At 41.8% G+C, this 14,885-nt stretch overlaps 1 protein-coding gene across 2 annotated transcripts; it reads left to right on the plus strand.

The window, feature by feature from the left end:
* The first annotated feature begins 230 nt into the window (after positions 1-230).
* Positions 231-14,489, plus strand: ANAPC5 (anaphase promoting complex subunit 5). 2 transcript variants are annotated; one of them, XM_030501002.1, is made up of 17 exons: positions 231-484; positions 583-662; positions 1,569-1,678; positions 2,058-2,256; positions 3,418-3,484; positions 4,818-4,919; positions 6,063-6,253; positions 7,209-7,290; positions 7,983-8,072; positions 9,028-9,209; positions 9,690-9,825; positions 10,062-10,136; positions 10,919-11,040; positions 12,202-12,309; positions 12,838-12,985; positions 13,604-13,766; positions 14,147-14,489. In XM_030501002.1, the coding sequence occupies exons 1-17, from the start codon at positions 281-283 to the stop codon at positions 14,359-14,361; spliced, it is 2,274 nt and encodes a 757-aa protein (XP_030356862.1). In that variant the 5' UTR covers positions 231-280; the 3' UTR covers positions 14,362-14,489. The 2 variants fall into 2 exon arrangements, with proteins under 2 accessions (XP_030356862.1, XP_030356863.1); XM_030501003.1 differs by lacking the exons at positions 231-484; positions 583-662 and adding an exon at positions 960-994.
* Positions 14,490-14,885: the final 396 nt, after the last annotated feature.

Here is a 14,885-nt window from a genome sequence, read left to right on the forward strand (position 1 = left end):
CGCCCATCCGCAGCGTGCCCGAAGGGGCCGCGGCACCTCGGAGGAGCCCCGCACGATGCCTCAGAGCCCGGCAGCTGCCCCGCCGTGCACCCGCTGCCCCCAGGCTCCATCTCCTCCCCGGAACGTCCTCCCTCAGCATCATCCCGCCAACCGGCCCCGCTGTGGCAGCGCACAGCCCCGCCTCTGATTGGCCGCAGCGCGGCCCATGTGGTTGCAGCGGTAGCGGCGATTGGCCGGCGGGTGAGTCCGGTTTCCCGGGCTGCGGGCTCCGGGTGGCGCCATGGCGAGCGTGCATGAGAGCCTGTACTTCAACCCGATGATGACGAACGGCGTGGTGCACGCCAACGTCTTCGGCATCAAGGACTGGGTCACCCCCTACAAGATGGCGCTGCTGGTGCTCCTCAGCGAGCTGGGCCGCGCTGGCGCGCAGCTCGGCCTGCTGGAGCGGCGCCGGCTCAACCGGCTGCTGCTGCCGCTGCTGCAGGTCGGGGCCTGGGGCTCAAGTGGAGGGGTGTGGGGAGGGTGACCCACCCCACAGTCGCGTTGTAGCATATCGCGACATGTCGCTCTCCCCTTCCCCAGGGTCCCGACATGCCGCTGTCGCGACTGCGCAAGGCTATCGAGGAGTGCTGCTCGCACCTGGCCAGCTCCGTGCACATCAGGTGGGCGCCGGGGCCGCGCCTTCCCTTCCCGCCCGAGGGAGACCCTTACCGGGGCGCGGGGTGACGGGCTGCAAAGGGCCGGACACGGACCCCGCTGTGGGCTTGTGTGGAGGGAGGCACGAAGCCGCTCTGTGCCAGGGTTCACCGCTGCTGGAGGCTGAGGGGCGCTGTTCAGCGTCCCTGCCCTCCTGCCGGGTCTGTGCTCTGGGTGGGAAACGTGAAAGCACCGCTGCTGCAAGCAGTGGTTGTGTGGAGGATGGTAAAGCCGTTCTGTGCGTGCTCTGTGTTACAGAGATCTGCCCCGATCACTGCTGAGAAGTGCTCTGGAACGTGTGAGTGTGTAGTTTAAAAAGGTCGTATATTTGGTGCGAAAATGTACTTCTGTAGTTGCTTAAGCAAGTTGCTTAAGCCCCCCCCAAGTTGGGGCCTGGGACTAGATGATCTTTAAGGTCCCTTCCAACCTGAACCACTCTGTAATTCTAAGTTCTTATAAATAAGTTCTGAAAGGCCCCCAAACCAGATGTTGCAGGCATCTGCTTTAAAGTACAGAAGATCTGTTTTGATATTGTCTAACTCGCTGAACAGCAACAGTTTTAAAAGTCACTCTGTTTTGGGTACCTCTTCATTGTGTTAAAAGAATGACCATCTTTTCTAATTGTTCTCCTTACTGAAAGAACTATTTAAAAAGGAAAAAGAACCCAACCAAACCTGATTATTATTAGCCTTGTTATTAATATTTAGTATGTCTTGGTTTGGCTTATGAATATAAAACCCTTCTGGGCCTAATGAATTAGCTGCCACTTGGTTCTGGTTGTGTTTACTCATCTATACCTGAAATAGAAGAACATATTATTTGATGCATATTATTAAGGCCCTTGAACATGTGGGTTTCTTTCCCCTGTTTAGGTTAAAACTTATGGCAGAAGGAGAACTGAAAGATATGGAACAATTTTTTGATGACCTTTCGGATTCATTTACAGGCACGGAGCCAGAAGTTCATAAAACAAGCGTAGTAGGTAACTAATTGTTATCTGTATGCTGTATTTGATGAGCTATATATCACTGATGTAATCACTCAGGATACAGCTTTGGTTTTCTTTCTGGGGAGGTGTAAAAATTGCATGATCTGATTTTTCTCTTGCTCAGATGTTTCATATTGTAATGTTGTTACACTGATCTTAACAATTTTGCTGTGGTCAGATGGTCTGTGAGATTTGCCACTAAAGCAATACCAGATTTACACCCTGCAAAATAGAGTTTTATCAGTTGGTAGGCTGCGACACTGAAGTGCAATTAAATAATGCAATTTAACCTTCTGCTTATGATGATTTCTAGTCTCCTCTTGGAAACAGCAACCTTACAGACAATTATCATAACAGATGTTTTTCTTTGCAGGCCTCTTTCTGCGCCATATGATCTTGGCATACAATAAGCTTTCTTTTAGTCAGGTCTATAAACTTTACACTGCACTTCAGCAGTACTTTCAGAGCGATGATGAGAAAAAAAATGGAATTGATGAGAGTGATATGGAACTGACAAATACAGAGGAACTGGAGGGGAAGATGGAGAAAGAAGAACTCGATCTACCTTTAAGGTGATATATTAATTCTCTTAAGAAGTGGGAAAGACTTATATTTTATTTCAGATGACTTCTGTACACATCAGAGTAAACTTAAGCTTTGTCCAGATCAAGTTGCTGCTGCTGTTAAACCTTCCAAACTCCACCAGTGCTCATGTAGGCTCTGTGCATATCCTGTCACTAGCAAATCCAGCTGCAATATTGAGATGTGGCGATTTTTAGAGCCCTGTACACACTGGCAGAGCCGGGTGGCTGCTGCGTTTCCTTGGTGCCACCATGTGGTAACACTTCCAAACGACAGCAGTTCTGCTCATCATAGAAGATGGAAGTACCCTTTCCCATACTCACTTAGGGAATCACAGGTTAAAAGCCAGATGCTGCCCAGTTCCCTTCTGTCCAACCCACTGCTGGGTGAGTTGTGCTGGTGTGTGAGGTGCTAAAGCTGCTGGAGAGTTTACATTTGCTTCCAACAAGGAAAGATTGCTCAATAAGGGAAAGTTAAGCTTAATGGTTTTGGTTTCTCTTTTTGCCTTTCTCCAAATAAAAGAACTCACATCTGTTTACATCAAAAATGAGAAGTAAATATTGCGAGTTTTCACATGCTAAAGAGGTGCTCCACTGTAAGAATAATCCTAAAAGCATTTTGTGTATCCATAGATTTAAAAGTACTTTCTGAACTGTCTTTGTATAAAGTTGTGCTTGTGCGTGGTCTGCTCCAGCATGAGTCAGTTAACAGCTCTTGGAGCCTGGCTGTCTGCTGTACTTGCTGTCTTTCCTTGGAATAAACTTCTAACTGCTCTTGCAGAACAGCTGTTTTCTGGAGTGATGTGTGTGGCCCAAGTGCCAGTTCATTTCATTGTGACTGTCTTTGGAGGAAAGGAAAACCGGAGCAAAGCCATTGGAATATGGCAACCCCAAATCTTCTATCTGCTGTTTATCTTTGGTTTTTCACATGTATTTAGGGTAATATATTGACTGTGGTCTCTGCAGGTTGAAGATTACAACTAAACTGTGTGAAATCATTTATTAAGCTTTCTCCTTTTAGTTTCCTTTCATGCTTTGAGCTATAATGTCTCATAAAACTTCATAAAGCAAAAGTGTGGAGTGTCTAATAAAATGTATTTTCTTGTATTCTATTTCATTGCCCTTGTTTCTAACCAGAGTGCTTCTTTTCAGGGAAGAAGAGATATCTTGCAGTGGGCCTCTTTCCCAGAAACAAGCAGAGTATTTTCTTTCTCAGCAGGTATGTTAATTCTGAATAAAGTTGAGTAAATGATCTGTAACATGAATTTCACCTTCAATTTTATCGGCAGTGCCAGACACGATGTTTTCTTAGATCTGTTAAAGATTTCTTGATATCTTGCATGTAGTTGCTCAGTATGAGCACTTGGGGCTAAAAGTGTTTTATCTAGACTTGCACACCAGATGATGATACTTGATTGTGAGAAGGTCACTTCCATTCTGACTATTTGCCTTGGATTTGATGTCTGTGAAATGTGCAGTTTGTTGATTATTCCAGCTGATAAATACAGAATGGAGGAGAAATACACACGGGCACAAATGGCAGTAAATGCATTGCATGCTTACAATAGCTTATAAATAGAAACAAAAAATATAAATATATATAAATAATATAAAATATAAGTAGAAATACATACAAATATATAAATATAATAGATTGCAAAATATAAATACAAAATTTATAGTACAAGATGTTTTGTATACATTTAAAAACTTATTTATACATTACGTATACATTTTAAAAGTTCAAAGTAACTTCTCAGTCCTGTTAAGTTCTTTACCTTTAGGGGTTGCTGAATCTGGTAGCCTGATCATGGCAAAGCTCCTGCAGCTCCATGGCCTCCAGTGAAAGCAGTGTTGAGGCCCAGCATGCTGTCTGTTAGCCTCTTCCCCTCTCTGGCTGATGAGGATGAAGGTCCATTAGTGTGAAATATCTAGACATGTATGTTCTTGTGTGCATGTGCTCTCTTGCTCTTGATTCCACTAAAAACTGGGCTTACAGTCTCAGTTTATCAAGTAACTGGCCCCTGGATTGTCTTGTCTCCAGTTGCCTCCAGCAGAAGACACAGCACATCCAAATGCAGCTCTCAGTTGACCCAAAGGCCACACAGTCTTTCCATCTGTGTGGGGACCTCCTGGTTGGCTTGGACTTCCTCCAGTTTTTTTATTAACTGGTTTACTTGCTTGAAGCAAACCGTGGATTCACTTTTAGTTTCCTGATTTTTTTTTAAGAAGATGCATGTAATTCCAGTGAGCAATCCATTGTATTAGTTCTTCAAAGAGAAAATTAAACAGTTCTTTAAGTACCTTCTAACAGTCCTTTGAATAAGCTTTTATTTCACTTGGTCTCTCTGATCTCTGAAAAGTAAATGCTATAATACAGTTTAGAGTAAAACTGCCACTGATGTTTTAGCCTCACAGTAGACAGAGCTCTTACAAAATCTCTTTAATGTTCTCTCCAAGCAGATAACAAACTGACAAACATGTATGAAAATACATTTGTAACCCTCTGGAGTGTCACTTATCTTAATTTTGTTTTTCAATTTTTATTCCAGGCTTCTTTATTAAAGAATGATGAAACAAAGGCTCTTGCTCCAGCATCCTTACAAAAGGAATTGAACAACTTGTTAAAATTTAATCCAGACTTTGCTGAAGCAGTAAGTGTCTCTTTCTTCATCCAAAATGGCTGTAAAGGGATTTCTTATCTCTAGGATGGGATTATTTGGGAGTAATTTATTCTATATTGAAATATAAGAAGATGATAAAAATGTGAGCAAGTGGCATGTAAATGTTTAGTAATTCAGGCTGAAACTCCTGAAGGTACAGAAACTTTAATTAAGCTGAGTGTTTCACCACATGTCTAGGTTTATGCACAGCCATGATCCTCTTAATTTTGGTGGGACTGTGTGAGTGCATTCTCGTTGAACTAAATCTAAAACTTACTTCTTTTTACATGCATTTCCCTAAGAAATTTCAGGCCTCATACTCCCACAGTTTAAAAATCAGCATTAAGTGCATTATCTGTTGATTTTGCTTACCAATGTTCACTTTACTTCTTGAGCTTTTATACTGAAAGCAATAGACAGTTCCCACTGAGAGCTGCTTCCAGACCTGTGCTGTGAGCATTTGCCTTGTCCATCGACAACTTATTCTTGAGCAAGGCCATGAGTTCCCACTCAACTCTTTCCTGCCTTACTTTCTAAGTCATCCTCCCAGTAGCCTTGGGCTGAGGCAGACAGGCTTTTACTTGCCCCCATTTGGAGACATAACCTTAAAAGGGCTGCCACGGTAGAGGCTGGACTCCAGAAGTCCTTTCCATTGTTTGTTTGACGTAAAGGGTTGTCCTGCCCAGGTCTCAATGCCAAGAAGAAATCCATAGTTTTAGCATCTCCTTTTTATCTGCACAGCATCTGGAAGCAGTGCTCACAGTTCTGAGTATCTTCTGGAGTGCAGGCACAGTGAGTGTCATGCCTCCATTCCCTTGCTTAGTACATAAATACAGGGATTCTGTGTATGTAGAGGTCTCAGACTGGGTGGGATAGTTCTGACAGCCCAATCTTGGCCTATGGGACACCATCTCTTAGGGAAAATGACCGATTTAATCCAAGTTTTACAGAAATTCTGCACAGGTAGTATCAGCATCACTGCAACTTCTGATCAAGCCCTTGCCTGGCCATGCAGTATTTCAGGGTTGCACTTATTAGGCAACCTTTCTCATTAAGAAGATACATAGTGATTATAAACCCCCTTTTGTTTTAATAGTTCTGTATAGTTAAAGCTGATTTTGCTTCAATTTTTAGCATTATTTAAGCTACTTAAACAGTCTCAGAGTGCAAGATGTCTTCAGTTCAACCCACAGCCTCCTTCATTACTTTGACCGGTTAATCCTCACCGGAGCAGAAAGCAAGAGCAATGGGGATGAAGGTTATGGTCGGAGTTTGAGATACGCTGCTCTGAACCTGGCTGCACTGCACTGTCGGTTTGGCCACTAGTAAGTTACTATATTGTACCACACAACTTAAATTCATCTTATCGCATCTCCTAAGTGCTGATAGATAGCTCTTCTGTTTGTTCTGAAAATCTATTCAGGAGAAGAAGGGACTTTCTCTAATTTGATAACAGCTATAGTTGGGTTGGAATTTTCTTGGAATCTTGGTTTGTTTTGGTTTGTTTTCATTTTGACATTTATTTGGTTTCCATAATAACTGAGCCATCTACAGCGGGGTAAGAGTTGACATTTGTCCGTGCCCTTTTCCAGATGTTTCCTAAGTATTTAAGTTCTCAATTGCTGCATTTCCGTGACCTCAGAAAGGTCAGTGGGCACGGATGCCTATTTTCAGCTATATTCTCAAGAAACTGGCTGATTTTCTGTTAACATTCAAATCAACATAGAGCTGATGATCTGGAAAAGGAATCATTAAAAGAAAAAAAGCCATCTGAGCTTTTTTAATTTTAGAATGCCATAGGAGTGGGTGTTACTTTATTGATAAAGCTGGCTTACCCACCTCCATATATGGTTGGCATATATTGACTGCTGCCTGGAGGCATCACGTAAAAGGGCTGGAAATGGGAAGGACATCTGCAGAATTGAGAGCAATAACATTTTCTACACAGGCAGATGTTTAACATTGCCCCCGTTCAAACAATAGCTTGGCACATTGGCCTGTATGGGGTTTGAAAGCCTGCTTAAGGGTTAGAGTTGTATTTTTGTAGTAGCATGCTGTCCTGGGTTCACACATGCAGATTTTGTCTTGCTTATTATCCTCCAGACTAGAATATATTGCTGAAGTGCCAGGAGGAAAATGCAGGCTTTTTCATCAGCCTTTAATCAGAGTTATCTTCTGAGTGCAATATGCATAATTTAGATCAATATTCCTCGGTATTGTAATGTTGTATTTTAAGCACTGGGGAACACTAACATGTTCTCTCTTTTTGTCTGCTGATAGCCAACAGGCTGAACTTGCACTTCAGGAAGCTATCCGAATTGCACAGGAGTCTAACGACCACGTTTGCTTGCAGCACTGCCTGGTAAGGTAGCTCTGTCGGAGCAAGGTTAAGTCGCCTTTGTCTCTGTGATCTGAGTCTTTGCTCAGTGAACTGTTGCAGAACTGCTCTTACAGTGGTACCTCATCAAATTACATCAGTAATTTAAATATGACTGCCCAGCAGTGAGGTGATAACTGCTTCTGGCAGATGGGTCACCCAGAGCACCTGTAGGGGGATCATGGGATGGTTTTGTTGCAGCTCAGGATTACTTTTATAAACAGAAGTTGTGATCCCAGAGTACTAATACCTCAGTACCAAGCTCAGAGTTTAGTCTTACATGTGTTAAAGAGACATAGCATTTCATAAACTTCCTCCTTTCCTCCTGTCTATTGGATTCTGAAAGAGTAATCAGCCTTCTTTTGAGCCAACAAAAAAGAGGAGGGAAAGACTTAGATTTCTCTGTATTTTGTTCTGTAATTAACATTATTGGTATGATGAATTGGCATCGATGGTATCAAATTCCTGCATTACTTTCTCTGCATTACTCTGAACCTCCAGTGCTGACTGCTGTCAAGCAAGTGTCCCAGCCTAGCTGTACTTTTTTTTAGTATCACATTAATTCTGAGGAGTGTTTCTTACTTCCAGTGAGTTCTTGTGCATTCTGTGCTAAAAGTTTAAAGTGCTGCAGCCCTTAGCTGTCTGCAGTGAGATATTAACTTTTGTTTCCTTGCTAGAGCTGGTTGTACATCTTGGAGCAGAAGATATTCGATAGCTGTGTTCTGCTGGAGCACTCTGTAAACAAATCTTTACATTTTGGTTTGCCAGTAAGTTCATTTTCATTATCCTTAATGAAAGGGAAAACACATGTGGTGAGGGGAACGTGTGAGGGGTTTTGTGTTTTGTGGCCAGTCTGTTCAAAATACGTAACTGAATTTAAACAGATCTATTTTCTCACTCCAAAATCCAGCTGTTTCTATTATTGTTACTCTTCACATTAACAAACCAGAGTTCAGTTGCTTTACTGCCAATGCATTATTGCAAACCTCATTGTTTTTCCTTCTAATTTGTTTGGTTTTCAGGCAGAAAAACTGTGTGGCTTCTAGCCCGGTCCCATGCACCATTTTGGCCTTAGGCCCATAGCACAATCTGCTGGTGCTCAAGGGAGGTTCTTATGCCTCTGCCTTCCCTGAAACTCAGTGCTGGTGCCTCTGGCAGGGCTCTGAACACATGTTTACTTGTAGGGCTCTGTCCCAGCTGTGAAATCTTGCAAGGCAGCCCTCCCCTTTCATAGTTTTGTGCCCTGAATGTTTAGTTCTTAATGTTTAGTTATATCTTCCCCAAGATCTGCAATCTCTTTGTTTAGAGAATTGTTCTAAAAGGAACTAAACTGCTGACGTTGGGAGATGAGAGCAGACATGGCTGCTTGGTGGGGAAGGGGAGGGAAGGCTCTGTGTTTTCACAGCTGTTTCATCGTTGGAGAAATCCAGGTACAAGTCCTGTCATCTTCTTTAAGACTTCTGTGTGGAGGAGTGGAAATTACCTTTCACATCTAACAAAATGGCATTCACATGTGTGTGGGTGTGCATAAGTGGGTATTTCAAGAAAAGCCTGGAGCAGTGTTCCTTTGTCTGTGCTGAATAACATCATGTCTTTTTCTCTGGGATTTTTTTTCCCCTTAGTTTAGAACTCTTGCTCCAGTGTAATTTGCAAGTGTAGTGGACTCTGGTTTCAGTCTTTCAATGCTGGTGTGTATATATATATGCTCTTTTTTCTTCCCAGTACCTTGCTTCCCTGGGAATACAGTCCTTGGTTCAGCAAAGAGCTTTTGCAGGGAAGGCTGCCAACAAACTAATGGATGCCTTAAAAGATTCTGATCTGTTGCATTGGAAACACAGCTTGTCAGAGCTTATTGATATTAGTATAGCACAGAAGACTGCCATTTGGAGATTGTATGGCCGCAGGTATTTTGTTTCTTTTGAACTCTTGGGTTAGCTCACTGTACTTGTTAGCACATAATGCATTATGAGTTATTTATACAGGTGCAACAAGTGACTGTGTCTCTTCAGTGCATTAAAATAAAGCAATCAGACTGTGATTCAGTGCAGGCTGAGAGCAGTTATTTCCATTCTCTTATGTTCCTTTGAAATTCATACTGGAGAAGAGATTGAGTTTCCATTTAGTAGTGGCAAATAGATCGTAAGTTGTTCCTGTGCCCCCATTTTCAGCATCTCTGTGCATAGACTGTGTGCACCTTTTGGTGTGTAGTGCTTGATGTGCCTGTGTAGTTCAGAGTTCTTGGATAGCAGTTGTTTTACAAGCTTTCATTCTCCCCCAGGTCCTTGGCTTACCAGAAAATGCAGACTATTGTCATAACAAGGCTATAGATTAAAAATAGTTGTTGTTTATTGCTTGAAAGCTAAAAAATGTTTCTCTTGCACAAGCACCATGGCACTCCAACAAGCCCAGACGTTGCTGAGCATGAACAGTCTGGAGGCTGTGAATGTGGGCGTTCAGCAGAATAACACAGAGTCCTTTGCTGTAGTATTGTGTCACCTGGCTGAGCTGCACGCAGAGCAGGTGAGGTTTATGGCTGGTCGTGCAAAATGCCATTTGGGTGAGAGGACGTGTGGGTGTTATTGACTGGGAGTGCGAGACTTGACTTGTGTTTTGTTCTGACTTTAATGTCTGCGTTGGGGGTGAAGAAAGTGCAGGTTTTGGCTCGGCAGGTTCTGGCTGTGAAGGTTGTGTTGCAATCAAGGGGAGCGGCGCTTGCCCTGGTGTGTGTTAATCACAGTGCTCTTTTTGTCTTACAGGGATACTTTGCAGCTGCTTCTGAAATACTGAAACACCTGAAGGAAAGATTCCCTCCCAATAGTCAGCATGCACAGGTAGAATATCATGTAGCTTGTAAATCATGTAACTATTATACAACAGGATCTGAATTCCATTGCATCTGAATTCTTTCCTCTGTATGCCTTGGGCTGTACGTTGGCTAATTTCACTTGGCTCATGAGCTCCTAGGAAGTCATATGGCGTAAACTTTGCTATAGAAGCATGAAAAAGGTGCCCTGTTGTTTTAAGACTGATGAGACATTTATCTCATTCTAGCTTCCTAAGAAAAAGCTGTTTAAATGGAAATGTCATTGACAGAGGAATCCACATCTCCTTCATGAGCATATATGGGAGTTAAATGCTCCGCATTGACTTGAAGCTTCAAAGTTCTGTTTAATTGATGCTACGTATTTTGATGTAGTGCAATCCAGAAATAACTGAGAGAAGAAGGTGGAGTTTGTGTGACTCTGGGAAACACGTTAACACATGAGTCTATAAGACAGTATGTACATTGAAGTGTTCAAGATTCCATTAAATATAGTTTGGTCCGTTTCGTTACAAAGCAAGTCTACTGTTTCAAAGCATTAGTAATGATTCAAAAGAGCTTTTTTACTTAAAATGCAGTCAAATAGGTGAGCTTGGTATTGAAACATTAATCCAGACCTGAGCATTTTCCGTTGAGGACAGTAATGTAGTAAATCCAGTAGCTGGACAGTGGAGTTAGTTGTGTCTAGAAATACATATGCACAGGGGAAAAGAAAAAGTAAGTTCTAACTTGGAATTAGAAAATGAGTTGGGCACAACTTCTAAAACTTGTTCCTGGATGTTCTTTATTTAGCTTTGGATGCTGTTTGATCAGAAAATACAGTTTGAGAGAGCCATGAATGATGGCAGATATCATATAGCAGATTCTCTTGTAGCAGGAATTACAGCGCTTAATAGCATCGAAGGCGTGTACAGGTAAGAAATCATGACTCTGCATACACTTGCAGGTGTCTGCCATGAAGGTAAAGAAAATCATTTAGCGAAATGATTGCTGGCAGTTATGTGTGCTTACATGTTCTTCCCTTTCCAGAGCTAATTGTGGTCACATTGTCTAATCTGAAGTGCTTATTCCATTAGAGTATGTCCTGCAATAATAATTTCCAGTTGTTTCTCTGGACATTTTCAGAACTGCAGTAGCACTGCTGAAGTTGGTGTTATTCTAGAGCTGTAGATCTGTTGTGAGAACACAAAATACTTCTTCAAAATCTGCCATGGTAACTGTGCTCAGACCTAAGCACAAAGCAGATTTTTATGTCAAGCAGCTAGGGATGGATCTCAGGCCTGCCCTGAGCTTGAGTGTCTTCATTTGTGTCCTGGTTTCCACAGCTACAAAATGGAACAATATGTTTTTTCACTCACCTTAATGGGTTCTTGTTTCTAAAGGAGAAGGACATGTTAGAAATAGGTAGAGTTAAAACTTGTTGTTTTGGAGTATGAAAACCAACTTCCTGATAAAAGCAGTTTCTTGTTGATTTTCAACGAGGCAAACCGCTTAAAGACATAGCCAATGCCAGGAAGCCAGAAGATCAGTGTTCAAGCTGTGGGACCTGATGTTTGTCCTTCCGGAACTGGACTGTTCTGTGACTTCCCTGATCTTTAAATATTCTACTCAGCGTTTGTGTTCAGGGTGTTTGTACACATCCCCTGCTGCTGTGTATTTGTTTCGCATTTCCCTGTTCTCACTCTTTCCCTGTTGCTCCATATCCTTGCTAGCTCAAGCCAATTTTACCTACTTTACCTCATACCTGTTTTTCTTACAGATAATTACTTGTGCTTTCTAGCTTGCATGCTCTCCCACTTCTGCTGCCTGTTTGGCCTTTGGTTTTGGCAGTCCCTGTTTTCTGTTGTGTGAATTTGATCCTTTCTGCCTGGGAGTTGTCCAGCTGGAATCAGAGGTGCCCGTTTTTCCCGCTGTCGGTTGTGTACAGCATGTGTACACTTTGTCAGAACACCATTCTGCAGAAACAAGAAACAGAGGGTCACAAATCAGACACCTATTTTACTATGTTCTGAAGAGCAGAATTGTACCTAAAATACAAAAATACCGTCAGTGATGTTTTCTTTCTACCACGGCAGAAAAGCCATTGTATTGAAAGCCCAAAATCAAATGTCAGAGGCACACAAACTTTTGCAGAAATTGTTGATCCACTGCCAGAAAATCAAGAACACTGAGATGGTGATTAGGTAAGAATGTTTTATTTTCAGAGTATTAAAGCCACTTTGCAGCTATTAGAATCAGCCATTTCAATTTGTCTATGTTTTGACCTCACTAGTCTTCAGATTACCTACTATGATTTTGAGATTAAAAAAATCATTTCATTTATTAATCATGGTATGGAGGAATCCTCAAAATATTGTGGAATTGAAACCTTGTCATTTTAAATATGTGAACTAAAAGGCAGTAAACTTAAAGTTGCACGAAGACTTAGGCAAGGAGAGGGAAACACTGCATCCAAATTAAATAGGAAATAGAAATGCATGTGTGTAGTTGTACTTTTGTGGTGACCTTCAGAGTAGTTACAGTGTTGTTTAATCTTTCTGGATGTCAGTGGCATCCCCTCTTAAGGGTGTAATTTAAGTTTATTGCATATGCAGTGATGTAATTCATAATAAAATCGATACCGTTACGGATGGAATAATTGTTTGGGAAACAAGTGGGTGTGTTTTATCAAAGGAAAAAAGTTTGTAATTCTTTCCCCCTGTTTTGGTTAGTGTACTCCTGTCAATAGCAGAGCTCTACTGGAGATCTTCATGTCATACCATTGCCTTGCCTGTCCTGCTGCAGGCTCTTGCCCTCTCTCGAGAATATAGCCTCCAGTACTTGGCTTCTGAAACTGTGCTGAACTTGGCTTTCTCTCAGGTATGTCTGATTTGTGTTTTCATGGGGCTGTAGGGCAACATTTATTCTGGGGATCTGGATACTGTTTTTACTCCTGTGAGGTTTAAGAATGCAGCCTTGTTGGAATCAGGTTATTGATTCTGAAGGAGTATATTCTAAATGTAAGAACTTGCGACGAAGATAATAAAAGTTGACTTTCATGTGCTTCACTGAGATGTGTCGTTATTGCATATAATTAAGCAGGCAACCATAAATTGCTCCTGCCTTAATTTCTTCAGTTGTTATTCTTTGTACTGGTATTTTGGCTTTCTAGTAGCACACTTTGGCATGTGTTTGAATTAAAAATAACACTTGTAATGGAGTTCAGTTATATTGTTCATTCTGAGCTGGCAGAGACGTGATTGTCAGCACTGACTGTGGTGGAGAAGCCATGCTTAATCATTTCAAATAGCAGCTTGCTTCTACTAGTAAGTTTTGATTTAAAAGAAGATTGTGGGGGAAAAAATACACATAAATATACGTCCTTGTCTATAGTGCACTGTGTTATTAGAAGCAGATGTGATGTCTGTTGCTTTTCTCTGAAGAAGCTGCTCTTACCAGTGGATTCCAGTATTAAACCAGCAAGTATTTCTCTTTCAGCTGATCCTTGGCATTCCTGAACAAGCCCTGAATATTCTGCACATGGCAATAGAACCTGTCTTGGCCCACGGAGCTGTCCTGGACAAAGGTTGTGCCATGTTCTTGGTGGCCAAATGTCAGGTGGCTTCTGCAGCATCCTACACGCCACAGAAGAAGATTGAAGGTAGCGTGAAGAGTGATTCTCCTCCCTGACACTATGCAGAGAAGTGCAAACCAGTGTATATACTGGGGTCCTGCTACACAATCACCATTAAGAAAATACTAAATTATACAGCAGTGATATTACCTAGATTTAAGATAGCAAAATTAGTTATTCAACAGCCACTATGTTTATAGTGGAGTCTTGTTTATCTGCATGCTTTCACACCCATGTTTTGCAGTGAAGGCGGAATAACAGAGAGCTGAAAGAGCATGTTGCTAAGACACAAATTGTTTTGAAAAGCTGAGGAATTTGTCATTGGGCTCCTCAGAATTGAGCTGTATCACTTGGAATTGTTCTGGTGATCTTATCTTAAATGTGACTGTTCCGCTTTTTTTCCACAGCTTTGGAATCTGCTATCTTGAATCTAAATGAAGCCAAGACTTACTTCGCCAAAGTGGACTGTAAAGAGCAGCTCAGAGACGTTCTCTACTTCCAAGCCCGGCTGTTCCACACCCTAGGCAAGACCCAGGAAAGGAACAAATGTGCCATGTTGTTCCGTCAGTTGCACCAGGAGCTGCCGGCACACGGTGTCCCCTTAATCAATGCCTTCAAGTGATGCATTTAAAGATGAGATTTGTTTGTTTTCCTGGGTATTTTTTTTTTTTTACAAATGTCTTTTTATTATAGTCAGTATTCCATGTTTCAAAATAACTGCAAATAAATCATGGTCTTCTGTTGAACAAACTTGCATTTTGTTTGCAATGACGTAAGGGAAAACATGGGTTTCCACCCATTTCACTTTTATTCTGTACTTGTAACTAAGAATAAGAATTGAACAGGGGGAAAATAGACAGACTCTCTTGTCTGCATGATAAACACACTGAGGGGAATGGTGCAGTCACAGTGAAATAATATCTGTTCTTTGTTGTGACATTTTCAGAATCAATGCTGGCTTTATGAACACTGAGGAACAAAAACTAGCGGAAAATGTATGCGAAGCTGCTTTGTTCTTGTTTTAAGTGGTATAGAACGGGTCTCATTTAAAACATGTCCTTGCATTTAACCTGTCTACAGTCGCTGTTTACTCCATAGAAACAGATGGTGCTGGCAGAAGGGAAAAAAAACAGGATTCAGTTGGAG

Source organism: Strigops habroptila, chromosome 11 (assembly GCF_004027225.2).
Source record: "Strigops habroptila isolate Jane chromosome 11, bStrHab1.2.pri, whole genome shotgun sequence".
NCBI lineage: Eukaryota > Metazoa > Chordata > Aves > Psittaciformes > Psittacidae > Strigops > Strigops habroptila.